We start from the raw sequence: 15,571 nt of genomic DNA, 5'->3' as shown, positions 1-15,571 counted from the left end.
AAACTTAATTATCAATTTATACTTCTAAAATAACTTTATATATTTTCAATATTATATAATTATAACTTTATGTCATTTTTCGTTTATTATTATATATTCAATCAATTATTGTTTAATTTATATTTAAATATGTATATGCATAACATTTTACAGATATAATTCTATTAATATGTTGGCCTAACATTCAGTATAGTGAGGTTTTACAGTAAATGCTTTATAAAATAATCATATAAATAAATTATATAAAGTAATTTGAGAAGAGATATGAAATATAACCAAGATACATGCATGTCCAAAAAAAAAAAAAAACTTTTCACATTTAATAAAAGCGTGTTATTAAGCGTGCTCATAATCAACAGTCAAATGCTTAATTTGTTTGTTTTTAAGCAAATAAATTAAATGGAAAAGACAGGCAGGTCAATGAATCAATTTATTATTTGTTTTTAGTTTTGTCAAATTGCTACTTATTAATTTAATAAATTAATAAGAAAAAGAAAGACCGTGCTTAAATATAGCGAACTTAATATAATTTTATTTTTTTTATAAAAAAAAGTGTAAAATGAGAAAACAAAAAAATCAATAAGGAGAGTAAAATATTCTTACATTTTGTGACTGTACATGAAGAAAAGAGACCTAATAGTCACTTCCATTAGTAGACTGTAACACAAAAAGGAGGAAATAAACAAAATTGAGAGTGATTTATTATTATTATTATAACTATTTGCGTATTTTGTAATTTATCAAAATATATACTTAATATATTATGTTTTTAATAATACTCATTTAATATTATGTAATTTGAAATTATACATATTTTGTATCTTATATTCAAATTTGAATAATAAATTTTTAATAATGCCCAAACTACCTTAAGTTATAAGTAATTAAATAATAAGATTTGAATTTAAAACTTATATAATTGAAGATAGTTTTGTCGTATTGATAAAATTTAAATTCAGGATACTAAATATATACAATTTCAAATTTTAGGATACAAGACGAATTATTAAAAACAAAGAGTATCAAATATGTATTTCAATAAAATACATGATATCAAATGAGTATTTGCCTTTATTATTATCGTTATTATATGTAGTATAAAGGATATGGTTGAAAAATGGAAGACATATTATATTTAAATAATATTATAAAATTAAAGTCATAAAATAATAATATTATATTTATTTGAAATGCATTTATTATATATATGTGTTGTTATCTTAAAAAATTGCAGCTTACAAGGGAAAGCCCATGTAAAAGAATTATTCCAACAGCTGTGAAAATGAAGGAAAGTGATACGATAACAGAGGAAGCAGTAACAGTCACACTAAGAAGGGCTCTTGCTTACTTCTCTTCAATTCAAGCCCGCGATGGCCATTGGCCTGCTGAATGTGCAGCTGGATTAATTTTCCTTCCTCCATTGGTAAACTTTTAATTAATTAATTAAACTTATTATTATAAGGAGTGTTTGTTTTGAGTAGTTGAGTTGTCTTAAAAAATGTAAAAAGACTCATGATGAAAGTAATATTAAACTCTTGTGTATAAAATAGTTCACTTTACCCTTAAAACACATGTGAGACCTATATAAATTATTAACTTTACCCCCTTAAAATTTGAACCAAACATAAGAAGGATTTTAGATTCTTATTCCTACATTTATTTTACCCCATATCAAACACCCCCTAATAGTATATATTATCTCATGATTTTTGAATTATTAATTAATTATATATGTAAATAATTATATATATATTATCCCTGAGTTATAATGATTTCAACACACTTAAATTGCATACAATTTTTATACACATGTGATGTAGTCCTCACTTAAAAATATTTGTCACTAAAATTGAATACACATCATAATATATAAAAAGTGTATGCACAATTAAAATGTGTATGTAACATTACTCATTATCCATAGGAATAGACGAGCTAGGCCTATGTTTATGACCTCATTTCAAAAGAATCTTCTGATATAAAATTCATTTATGAAAATAGAAATTTTTTTAAAGAGTTATATTAAAATAGATAATTTACTTATTTGGTACTCTGTGTTTTTACAAAATATCATTTTGGTATTTTTTTTTTCAATAATGCTCATATGATACTATGTATTTTAAAATCATGCATATTTGGTGTTCTAGACTCAGATTTGATAAATAGAATTTTGTCAATATGACTAAACTGTCATCGGTTATATATATTTAAGTAATTAAATTTAAATTTGGAACTCATATAATTGAGAGTAATTTGATTAAATTAGTAAAATTTTATTAATTAAATTTGAGTTTAGGGTACCAAAAATGTACAATTTTAAAATACAAGGTACCAAATATGTACAATTTCAAAATATAAAGTACCAAATAAGCATTATTATAAATGCATAGTACCAAAACGATATTTTACAAAAACACATAGTATCAATCAGTTACCTACTTAAAATATATCATATATTGTTTTTTTTATATATAATAATATATTAAAAAAATTCCACTCTACCTAATCGATACTTCATAATCTTAATTGTTTAGCTAAGTGAATCGATTAAAGAAGGCTGACTTAAGTTACAAAAATTAACTCCACACAAACATATATATATATATATATATATTTGAGTTTATATTAAAACCAACTCATTCGTAACAATTTGCAGGTAATAGTGTTATATATAACTGGATCACTTAATACTGTTTTTGGACCAGAACACAAAAAGGAACTTATTCGCTACATCTATAATCACCAGGTATACATATATATATATATTATATATTTTGACATCATCTAAATTAAAGTTATTATATAAGACATAATTAATATATATATGTATATATTATTAGAATGAAGATGGAGGTTGGGGACAACACATAGAAGGACCTAGCACCATGTTTGGTTCGGTAGAGAGTTATGTTACGTTGAGGTTATTGGGAGAGGGTCCTAATAACCATAGTGACGAAAATTCTATATCTAAAGGCAGAAAATGGATTCTTGATCAAGGTGGTGCTGTTGGGATCCCGTCTTGGGGAAAGTTTTGGCTAACGGTATACATCACACATATATCTATATCTATATACATTTATAAGGTCATTTATCAAAATGATATATTTTTTTTGAAGTTATTTTACACTCTAGCTTAATTTTAATAATTTTTTATAAAATAATTTTTCATAATTTAGACAGCTAGTCGAAAATTTTAGACAGCTGGTTGAAAAATTTAGACAACCTGACAGATATCATTTTGCAAAAAAATTATCAAAAGTATATCAATGTGCAAAATCACCTTAAAAAAGAAATCAATTTTACTAATTTCTCATATTTATATTTATCTATGCAAAGCAAAACTATTTACATATATCAATATGCATGGTATATGTATATTATTAGGTGCTTGGTGTGTATGAGTGGTCAGGATGCAATCCAGTACCCCCAGAGCTTTGGCTTTTGCCGAGAGTGTTTTTCCTTCATCCAGGTTGAATTAATATATATATATATATAATCTTTTTTTTTTTTGGTATCACTAAATTAATACAAGTAGTTTGTAGTAATTATAAAAAAGTTGTGTTTGTTGGTGTGGTTGTATCATGTAATAGGGAAAATGGTTGCCTTGGCTCGCTTGGTTTATTTGCCTATGTCATTCCTATATGGGAAGAGGTTTGTTGGTCCAATCACTGAGTTGGTTCAATCACTAAGGCAAGAACTCTATACCGAACCATATCATGACATAAATTGGAACAAAGCTCGAAACACTGTTGCTAAGGTCTGTTCAAAACATACATATATATATACATATATAAGCAAGAAATATAATAAATAGTTAAAAGTTCCACAAGCAATTCTAAAGATCGATATTTGATGTAATTTTATTTTAGGAGGATCTGTTTTATCCTCATCCTTCGGTGCAAGATATGGTGTGGGGACTACTTTACAATTGTGGAGAACCATTGTTAACACGATGGCCTTTTTCTATGCTAAGAAAGAAGGCACTGCAAGTTGCTATGGATCATATACATTACGAAGATAAAATTAGTAATTATCTTTCTGTTGCCAGTCAAGAGAAGGTACGTATAGTGTGTTAGAGAAAATATCCCACATGAAAAATGTATGGGTATATTCAACAATTAATTTATAAGAGTATAGTATGAAACTCATACTTCTTATCATGGACAAAATTCTACTTCTATATAAAAAATGTGTAGAGAAAACAAAAATATTATTAGTTAACATATTATATATATATTTTTTAAAATAACTATAAATAATTTTTTTATTTATTTTTTCTTGTAATATATTTATGTCATTCTTTTAGATATAATATTGTTTATTTATTTAAAATTTATATGATAATGATATAAATTTAATCAAATAATTAATAAATTTTATAAATAAAACTAAGCAAATGTATTGGACGTTGTTTGTATCTAGTATATATATAAGGGAATTTACTCATTTGATATTATTTTTTTTGCAAAGTATCGTTCTGGTACCATCTGTTTTCAATAATGCTCATATGGTACCCCGTATTTTGAAAACATAGATATTTGGTATCCTAATTGATAAAATTTTGTCAGTATGGTCAAACTGTCAGCAGTTATATATAATTTGTACTTTGTATGATTGATAGTAATTTGATTAAATTAGTAAAATTTTATTAATTAAATTTGAATTTAGGGTACCAAATATGTATAATTTTAAAATATAGAGTACCAAATATGTATGATTTTAAAATGCAGATACCAAATAAACATTATTTGTAAACATAGGGTATGAACGTTGTTTGTAACTAGTATATATATATATATATATATATATATGTAAATATAAAGAGTTGAGTTGAGATGTAATATTGCTAATTAGATGCTATATATTACTCAAGTATTCCCATGAAAACTTATATAATCGGTTGTGGTATATATACAGATAATAACTATGCTTGCTCGTTGGGTTGAAGATCCAAATTCAGAAGCTTTTAAGTGTCACTTAGCTAGAATTCCAGATTATTTTTGGATTGCTGAAGATGGAGCCAAGTGTCAGGTTTAAAAGTTTATATTGAAAATTAATATTATTACAGTAATTTTTTAAACACAATCTAAAATACTTATAGAATTTTTTTTTCTTTTTGTAAAAATATGGAAATAACACATAACTAATTTCATAAATTTTTCATTCGAAATCATGTTTTTTTAAAGATACGTTATTTTTATACATATAAAAAAGAATTAAAAAATAGAATGATATATATAATGATGTGTATTTTATTTTATTTTATTTGTGTGTTCTAATTTAACTATCCAGAAATTTAATAGTGATTTTTTTTAATTTTGAAACTTTAACCGAGAGTGTGTAATGCATAATTAATAACTAGACATATTTATTATTATAGAATTTTTTTCATCATTAACTGTATTTAATATTATAAGTTTTACAATTAAATAAATAAAATAAATAATTAATTATAATCCAATTATAATTAAACTCTTTTGTGTATATTTATATATATTCAGGGTGTTGGCTCTCAATCATGGGATGGAGCTCTTGCTGTTCAAGCTATTATATCATGTAATCTAAATGAAGAGTATTGCCATACTCTTCGAAAAGCGCATGAGTTTTTAAAGGCTTCACAGGTATGATCTCTCACATAAATAAGTATATATATAATTATATATTTATGTGCAGGGGCGGACACACATTGGAACGAGTGGGGTCAACTGACTCAGTGAATTGTTAGAAATTACATGTACATATGTTAATATTTTTGTAATATTTTAAGTATTTTAATAATTAAATGTATTGACCCCACTAAAAATTTACATTTTTTTTCTTTTTTAAGATTTTATAGTTATGTTTGTTTATTTCAAGTTTTACCACATGTACTTTGTTTTTAATTTATGAGAATATTATTCATATATATTTTTGTTAATGGATGTTTTTTTTTTAAAATTTTTTTTTTGACCCTAGTAAAAATATATTCTAAGTCCACCCCTGTTTATGTGTATATAAATCATGTTCTTATTAAGCAAAGTTGTTATATATATAAATATGCAGATTCGTAAAAATCCTCCTGGAAACTATACTCGAATGTATAGACATATATCTAAAGGTGGGTGGACCTTTAATACTGCTGACCAAGGTTGGGTAATCTCTGATTGTACTGCCGAAGCATTAAAGGTGCGTAAGCATACAATATATTTATATATCGAATAATTCATTACTATGCATGCATTTAATTTTGTGCAAAATCTAGCTATGTCACAAACTTTAAATTCTAGTTATATAATAATAATAATAATAATAAATGCTCCAATAATGTGTGATATTATTGTTTGTGTCAATTGTGTTCAAATAGGTACATACAATATTGTTTGTAATAATATGCTACAATTTCCAACTGTTTTCCTACGATTTTGTCTCCCTTTTCGAGTATATTATTGTTCTACTTTCAGTGCTCATTTAGTCGTTGCCACGTGTTCATTACCAATTGGACCTCTATCACTTGGTGTGGACTTGAGTTTGTTTTGGTCCTATTGTATATATATCATCTTTACTCTTTCATTTAATTTAGTCACGATTTGATAGTGTTAAAATTTTAGGAGACAAAATTATTATTTATTTCAAAATAAATATGAGAGAATTACTCTAATTCTTAAATCCTAACTTTTGAGAACGACTGAAAATAAATAGAAGACATAAATTTCATAAACAATCATAGTTGATCCATGTGTATATGAAATTCATGAAATTTTCTTTAATGGGGCACCTTGGTTCTTAATACATTGGTGTAATTAACATAATATCTCACATATTTAAAATTTTAAATATATGAGATCTGATATTAAATTACATTTGTACAATGTTATGCATGATAGAGTACCTCGTAGCAATAGTATTCTTAAAGAAAAACAAATTAAGGTTGCAAAAATGAAATTCTCTACAGGTTGTTAATTAACTTTATTTTTCATTTGTTTAATTAATTTACAGGCCACACTAATGCTCTCTCAAATCTCACCAAGTCTAGTTGGAGAGAAAATGGACATAGAGTGCTTCTATGATGCAGTAAATCTATTGATCACATATCAAGTACGTGTACTTAATTACAATCTCTCTATTAGATTAGTCATTAATTGTATTTATCCTACTTTTCTTATATTTTATAGATTTTTGACATTTTTACTATATGCCAATACTACGTACAGAGTAATGATGGCGGTTTCTCTGCTTGGGAACCCAAAAGAGGATATCATTGGTTGGAGGTATTTTCAGCATATATATATATATATATATATGCATATATATAACAAGTGATTATTGAAGAAAAAACTTAATTATTTTGTAATTTTAGCTCTATTATCTTGCAGTACTTAAATCCCATAGAGTTCCTTGCAGACACTGTGGTTGAGAGAGAGTAAGAATATGCTATATTTTATTTGATGTATATAGAGATTTACTTAGTTTTCTTCTTCTAAATATAATGCCATGAATTTCAGCTATGTAGAGTGCTCTTCTTCGGTTATCCAAAGTTTGGTACTCTTTAGGAAACTATATCCAACATACCGAAGAGATGAAATAGACAAATGCATTACAAAGGGAGAGCGCTACATTATCAATACACAAAACCCTGATGGCTCATGGTAGTAATAAATATTTCATGAATTTTTATTATTAGTTTGAATATATAGAAAGCACACAAATATCATAATAAATATCAATTAAAATGTGTGCGATACCCGATATAAGATTGTATCAATAGCAGTAAGACACATCTTTGTGTTGTTAGGACACCAGTATCGTGATTTAATATTCATATAAAACTGTCAGGTATGGACGATGGGGGCTTTGCTACACGTACGGTGCATGGTTTGGCGTAGAGGCGTTGGTAGCTTGTGGTAAAACTTATACCAATTGCCCTAACTTGCGAAAGGCATGTCAATATCTATTGTCCAAGCAACTCTCTGATGGTGGTTGGGGAGAAAGTTACCTTTCAAGCGTAAATGAGGTCATAATCTAATTAATCTTATTAAAATGTTATTCTCAAAATTAATCGGAGAAAATATATATACATATATTATGATAATATTTCTGTTAGAAGTTTTTGTTTGGATTGAAAAACAAATGGGATTGGTCCCACATTGATTTTGACGTTTTATTTTTCATTCTTGGCATGCATATATAAGGGATTCATGGTCTAGTGGTTTAAATTATAAAAATTCCTTACTTAACTTATATAAATATATTAATTATATTTATATTATAATTTTAGTTAAAAGTTTTATATTAGAGTTCAGATAAATTTTGTTCAGCAAAGTAATTAAGTTATTTTCGTTCTAAATTTGTTTTCAAATTATGTTTACAATGTGAATTAAATAGGTGTATACCAACATAAAAGGAGATCGATCAAATGTGGTCCAAACTGCATGGGCATTGTTAGCTCTCATTGTGGCGGGACAGGTGAGTACTATGCATATATATATATATATATGGTAGAAACTAATGTATATTACATTTCCAATTACAAACATAGATTGTTAGACCACTTCTAATATACAACATCTGAATTGTGTTCAATTTGTCACAAAAATTGGACAAAGTAGCAAAATAACATTTTAATAATATGCAAATTGATGTATACATATAGCAATGCATCATTTATTTAGCATTCGATTGAAAATTCTCTTATAGCTTATTTGTACTGTTGGTCTCGATCATTTGTGTGTGTAGGCAGATTAATTAGTCTTTATTTAAATTTTTTTTTGTTGATAAAATGATCCCCAAATTTTAATTTTTCATCAACAAATATTAAGAAATTATTACTATTTTGTCCCCCATTTTATTGTTATATTTTTTGTTAGCAGATTGCCCAACCCTCTTACTTTTAATATATTTTTAATTTTAAATAAATAAAATAATATCAAACAAAAAATGAATAAAAACTAAAAAAAAATTATCAGGAAAGATATATGTATTATGAAATTAAAATGTTAAAAGTTGAATAAGAAATTATTATTAAAAGTTTCATCAATGTAATAAGACACATAATCCACGTAATGTTATATTCAATTTCAGGCTGATATTGATCCAAAACCCATACATCGAGGAATAAGATTATTGATCAATGAACAAATTGAAGATGGTGACTTTCCTCAACAGGTATGACATTAATTATGTACACAATATGTGTAGAAATACATGTATAACTCTCATAAATTGTATAAATAAATATATAGAGAAATTTTATTGTAGGGTATTCTGGCAAAAAGATCTTCACCGGTGGGACTTGTGTATTATCAACCCGTGAATAGTTTTTGGCGCGATTTTTTTTATGATAATATATTTTGTAGTTATTTACAACACCTAGAAATTTTTTAGAAAATTTCGAATAATTTACAATGCCGAAAATTAGGTATAAACATGTTTTTTTCCACGTGCATAAAAAAATTAGTCACGCATGGAATAATCTGTTTTGAACCTATTTTTCGGCACTGTAAATTGTTTAGAATTTTCTGAAAATTTGTAGGATACTCTACTAAATAACTACAAAATATATGGTAATGAAAAATATTGCACCGAAAACTATTCACAGATCGGGAATACACAACAGCTGGACTTTTTTTGAAACTCCTATAGCATAAATATATATATATACCTGGCAAAGTGTGATTTTTCATGTAAGCTCTATTAGGTAGTGTGTTTAATTTGATGAATATATTAATTATAAAACATATTCGATTGCAGGAAGTAAATGGAATATATATGAAGAATGGGGTGTTAAACTTCGCATCATATCGTAATATCTTTCCAATATGGGCTATAGGAGAATATCGTCGACGAGTTTTAACTAAATATTAAACTTAGTTGGACTCAGATCGAAGAAAACTATTATAAATTATCAGTTTGAGTAGTTGTGTTATGTACTCTGCAATAAAGAAACTTCTCCAATAATATGTCATGTACACCATGCATCATGTCATATTTTTATTTCATTAATGTTATTTTACTTACATTATTAATTTGTCCAAGTCAAGTTTGTGGTCAAAATATATAAGTACGTAATGTTGTGTATGCCATTAAAAATTAATAAATAAAAAATAGTTCTATATGAGGGGCTTGTTATGAAATAATAATCAATATATGTATATATATCTTGGGTTTATAGAACTCAAATTGAAAATTTGATTATTTAGTATTTAACAATTTAACTAATGAAAATTTGATCATTATAAATATTTATAATTTAATTACAATTCTTAAACTTTCTAAGCATCGGATGCATTATGGATCGTATCTGAAGGCAACTACTATTATAAGTTTCTAGATTAACATTCGAATTAATTGATCTAGCAATCTATCATTTATAATCATAAGTCACGCAGATTGGAGTATAAGTCGTGCAGATCCTTGTGAGAAATTGTTGGATTTATTAATTCGATAGTTTGTCTAATTAACTTATAGCAGGAACACCTAATGGCATCAAGCATGTAAGATTCGATTTTTTTCAACTTTGAGAACCCCAAACATCTAACTTTATTTTATCTTTTAGCAATTAACAATCATTTGATCTTTTCATATTTGGATATATAATTCATAATTATTTGACTTTATAACACAGATTTTAAATTTTATTTTTGAATAAATAATATATTTTCTTGCTCAACATTTGACATTACCAGATTAATTGTGTCCTCTAAAATATATGGTATGTTCAAATTTCCTCATGAACTATTGATATTATCAAATCGTGCCCCCTGTTACGATTTGTATATAAAATAATTAGCATTTTTGTCTCCGAACTTTGACAACTACCAAATTGTGCCCCTTTTAATTATAAAAATTTAAAATTCTATTTTTCTATTAGTTCTTGAAAAAATTAAAGAAAAAATGTTAAAAAAATCAATAAAAGAAAAATTATTCAAAATTCTTTTTAAATACATTTCAGTTTAAAAATGTTTTTGTTACAACCAAATTTCGAGAATAGAAATTATGGTCTCGAAAGATAGACTCGAAATAAGCAAGTATGCCACGACATCGGCATATGCGCGAACTGAGTTTGACAATTTCGCTTGGTATCAATGTAACGACCTAAATTTCCTAATAAGGCTTAGGGCTTTGATTAGGGGACCATGATGGCAAATTTTGGAATTATGTGATTATATGATATTTATGTGTATCATTATGTGATTATGTGAATAATATTATTATATGACTTGATATGCATGTTTAGGTGTATTAAATATGCATGTGTACCAATTTCTGTTTAATTGGGTAATTTTCATAATTTAGCCTGTTTTTGGTATATTTGGCATATATGTGGTATATGTGTGGTGCTTCATTATTATTTGGTTATACTAAGGTTACTCAGCACGAGACGATCCTAGGAGGCAAGCCAGTGGGAAAGTCACAACGGGATCCATACTTGACTCGGAATGAGTCAATGGGTATTGTTATACCAAAAAATTGGAGAATGCATCCTAGGAGGCTAAGGAGAATGCATCTAGGAGAGTGCCTCCTAGGAGAAGCTAAGGGGAGTGGTCCTAGGAGACTCCAAGGAGGATGTGGTCCTAGGAGACCCCAAGGAGGATGTGGTCCTAGGAGACCCCTAGGGTGTGTAGGAGGTAAGCCTCCCAAGGTTTTCTAAGTGTTGGCTCGAACGTGTCCAAAGAAGTAGCTAAGGAGGAGGAGTCTCATGCAAGAGAATGGAGACTTAGATTTTGATAAGGAGAGCCTATACAATGTTCGATCGGACATGTTTGGGAGATGCTAAAGGAGGTTGCCTCAATGTTGTCCAAGGTGAGGTTCCCTCAATGTTGTCCAAGGTGAGGTGCCAAGGAGGTTGCCTCGGACCACCTTGGTCCGAGGAGAAGCCAAGGAGATTGGTTCAAGGAGGAACATGGCATGCTAGAGGAGAGTACATGTCCGAGGAGAACCATGCACGTTCAACCCACCAAAAGCATGTCCTACCACCATGCATGTTCAACCAGCACTTGCGTGGGTAGTGAGTAGGAGGTGGACCAACTAGCTAGAGGAGACTAAGTCAGACACAACTTCAACAACATGCGCGGGAATCTCTCATTCTTCCCACAAATGGGGAGTTTGTTACATTTTGAATTTTGAATTTTGAATGTTTATTTGTAATATAAATGTAATAAATATAATAAAATATCCCTATTATAAGGGGATATCAGTTGAGGATCCCATCTCTATAAATAGAGAGCTTATGAGATGAGAGGGGGGCTTCCTTCTGCTTCTTCTTTCTAGAGAGAGAAAATTGGGTCTGTCTATTCTAGAGAGAGAAAGTGCTGAAATTAGAGAGAATTCTTGTATTTTCACAATCTGTACTGAAGAAACTCAGTTGGCACAATCCATCTGATCTTGAGTATAGATTTATAAATCACAACTCTAAGTGGATTAGGCTATTACCCACAATCGGGGCTGAACCACTATAAAAATCTCCTGTGTTATTTACTTTTCTTGTTTATACCGTCTGTTGTCGTTTTTATTTCTCTTGAAGGCTTGTCGTTATTGGCGTTCTCACGTCGTTGGCTAAAAACGCAGTCAACAGGTATTTAGTACATTACCGGGATATTGGGTAATGGGAATAAATATTTTATGATAAATTTGGAGTTCATAAGATCAGGAGGGAATTCTTGGAATTTCGACTATTTTACCCCGGGGGCGCTTTTGGAACCCCGAACATTAGGATTTTCTTGAGGTTACTTAATCTCGAAGTAACTTGTCATAAACATAAAAAGAACGTTCTCTCTCCCTCTCGTTCCATTATCGACACCCGTTCGTGTAATAACCCGGAATTTTTTTTTCCTTTCTTCTCTGATTTGATTTAAGAGTATGAATAATAATTAAAATAATATTTGGTGAATATTATTTTAATTAAAGAAATGTGAGTTGATCGCTTTAGACCATAGTGTGGGGACTTATATGTGAAATAAATCTAAGATGGACATCTTGTTCAAAGAGTTTAACTATATGATTTTATGTGTTTGGAATCCACATAAAATCTTAGAATCATTTTAGAATATGATTTTGTGATTTATTCACTAAGAGCCTATGAATAATTCAAGAGGAATTTTATGGGATTAAAAGTATGATTTTATGTTGAAAGGACTCACGTAAAATCATAGACACAAGTTTATACCAAAGTTGCAGTATTTAGTGCTTAGACCTTAGCTGATTTTAATTATTTTAAGTCATGGTTTAATGCATTATTTTGGATAAAATGCATGTAACACTTCAGCACATATATTATTGTGCTTCTCAAGTGTGTGTCTCGGCCAACCCGTTGAGTGGAGGGAAACCATTTTTTAAAAATGGTCTTGGCAGTTTGGAGGTTACAAGGGAGGGAACCGGTGCCATTTTCCCCTCATTTGCTTCAGTCAATGTTAGAATTATTAGAGAAAACAGAGTCAGTTTGAGATATTAAGAAGAAGAACACTTATAGTGTTGTGGTTGGTGTACGTTCACTTCGGGTCCAAGAAGGAGGAATCGAAGGTGAGTTTTCTTTGGTTTTTCTTTGGGTTACAGTCCTTAGACACATCCTTAGAGTCTATGTTTTGATTGTAGAAGAAAGTAAGAGGAAGAAGGGAGTGTTATTGGGAGTTCGGTGCAAGAATAGTCAGAAGAAAAACGTAAGTCCGAACATACCTTTGCGTTGATTTTTCTCTTAGATTCTGAGTACCAAATTCATGTCAAATGGTTTTTTTGTGTTCATAGTGTTGTGTACTAAGTCGAGGAAAAGAAAGAACACACCAAGAACCGGCCACAGTAAGAGGTATATATTCATAGATTTCCTTCGTAGTTTTACGTTTCCGATTTTTCATTTTTATTTCTTAAGATGGTGATGAATTTGTGGACTGTTATCTATGGTTTTAATCAGTGTTTTGGGATTAGAAACACTCATCAAGATATTGGGGATAGTTTAATATGAGTGATCTTGAGGTTTGGGATGTTTTGATGATGGTTAGAGATTGTAGTGGGGCAGGCCGTGCGTGGGAAATACCACTTTGGGTGGTCACGCGTGGAGGCCGGTGGTGGTGATGGTGGTGCTAGTGGTGGCCGAAGTGATGAGCATGGGGGTCTATGGAGTGAGGTCGTGGCTGCCATGGTGAGAAACCTTGGTTAGGATGGCCATGGCTGAATGTGTATAAGGATGAAGATGATGGGGCAGTCACGAGCATGTAAGAGCATGTGTCCATGTAGTTACTAATGGTTACTGATTAGTAACCAAAAGGACCAAAAATGGTAGTTGGTCCCAAAACTTTAGAATTTTATCACTAGGCTTGGGATTAGGTACCCCAAAGTCTACAAACTGATATTTGAGGATCGAGGTTTAGAAAATTTATCTAAGTAATATCTAAGATTAATAATTTACGAACTAGGCTCGAGAATTATTATTTAAGCTTCATGAAAAGTTCTAGGTTTGGGAATTAGTTTCAAAGTTTAGATTTAATGACTTAGAACTTATGAAATATTTTCAAGGACTTAGAAAATATTTGAGGAAGTACAATATTGCCAATTTTAAGTCTCAAGAATCAAGAAGTGGGCTCGGGGCTCGTTGGACTCAAGCATCAGAAAATGGAATTTTAAGAAATAATGGGAGTTTTGACTTGAAATTTTGGACATAGTTTATGATAAAATTATTATCGGAAATAATAATTTTTCTAAGTTGAGTTCAGGATATTGAGAGGGGTATTATGGTCATTTTACCCCAAGGGCTCGGGTTTGAGCCAGGGTCGGGAATTTAAGTTTTTGATTTTAAATTCCCTTATTTATATTTAAAATCTTAGTAAAGCATAAACTAAGACATATTGTCCCAATATGATTATTGGGTCTAAACGCGATTGGAAATACACACAAAGACATAATTCACGAAAGCTAAGGACAAGAGGTAAGGAAGTATACACCAAGAGTAACTTAGCTTGTTGTGATTCTAGTGAATTGTTTGCATGTTTGTAGATTGCTAGTTAAATTCTAGATGCTATATATGTGTGTGATTATATGGCTGGATGCGCATGAAAGTACCCATCTATCGGGTTTGAATGTGCTTAGTGCAGTAAAGTTATCATGAATGTATGTGCAATGTTTATGACTGTCAAGGGAAACCTTGTGAGGGTGGATCCCATGCAGCCGTGTAGTGGGGTTCGCCGTCCAGTCCGTAAAGTCATCTAGTTTTAGCGGAGATTACCCTTTTGGCACGGGATGTGAGTATTCTCTGGGCTGCGGAGGCCACCCGGGGATCATGACCCCACAGATAACTCGATGGCTCAGTACAAGGCCTTGTGAGGGCGGATTCCCCATGCAGTCGTACAGTGGGGTTATCCGCCAAGTCAGTAGAGTCATCGTGTTTTAGCGGAGTGTACCCCTTTGGTACGGGAGGTGAGGTTGCTCTGGGCCGTGGAGGCCACACTGGGATTAAAACCCCACAGATAACACGATGGCTCAGTTATATGTTTTCAGTATGTTACGCAACACTTTGACTTATGTGAATATGCTAGACGTGTTGCTCAGTTTGCAGTTTCTAGATATGCATTTCTGTTATGAAAAGTTTGTTTTGAATAGTAGAATCATG

General features: G+C 29.8%; 1 protein-coding gene across 1 annotated transcript; it reads left to right on the top strand.

Moving 5' to 3' along the window:
• The first annotated feature begins 1,248 nt into the window (after positions 1 to 1,248).
• Positions 1,249 to 10,010, top strand: LOC133783200 (lupeol synthase-like). Its single transcript, XM_062222751.1, has 17 exons — positions 1,249 to 1,423; positions 2,657 to 2,746; positions 2,841 to 3,041; positions 3,385 to 3,469; positions 3,591 to 3,757; positions 3,870 to 4,058; positions 4,918 to 5,031; positions 5,502 to 5,621; positions 6,043 to 6,165; positions 6,976 to 7,074; positions 7,191 to 7,247; positions 7,353 to 7,399; positions 7,482 to 7,625; positions 7,813 to 7,990; positions 8,362 to 8,442; positions 9,058 to 9,141; positions 9,727 to 10,010. Exons 1-17 carry the CDS (start codon positions 1,283 to 1,285, stop codon positions 9,838 to 9,840), a joined length of 2,034 nt encoding a protein of 677 aa, XP_062078735.1. The 5' UTR covers positions 1,249 to 1,282; the 3' UTR covers positions 9,841 to 10,010.
• Positions 10,011 to 15,571: the final 5,561 nt, after the last annotated feature.

This window comes from Humulus lupulus, chromosome 6 (genome assembly GCF_963169125.1).
Source record: "Humulus lupulus chromosome 6, drHumLupu1.1, whole genome shotgun sequence".
In the NCBI taxonomy this organism is placed as follows: domain Eukaryota; kingdom Viridiplantae; phylum Streptophyta; class Magnoliopsida; order Rosales; family Cannabaceae; genus Humulus; species Humulus lupulus.
Note: the sequence above shows the minus strand (reverse complement) of the source record. Positions and strands in the feature narration are given on the sequence as shown.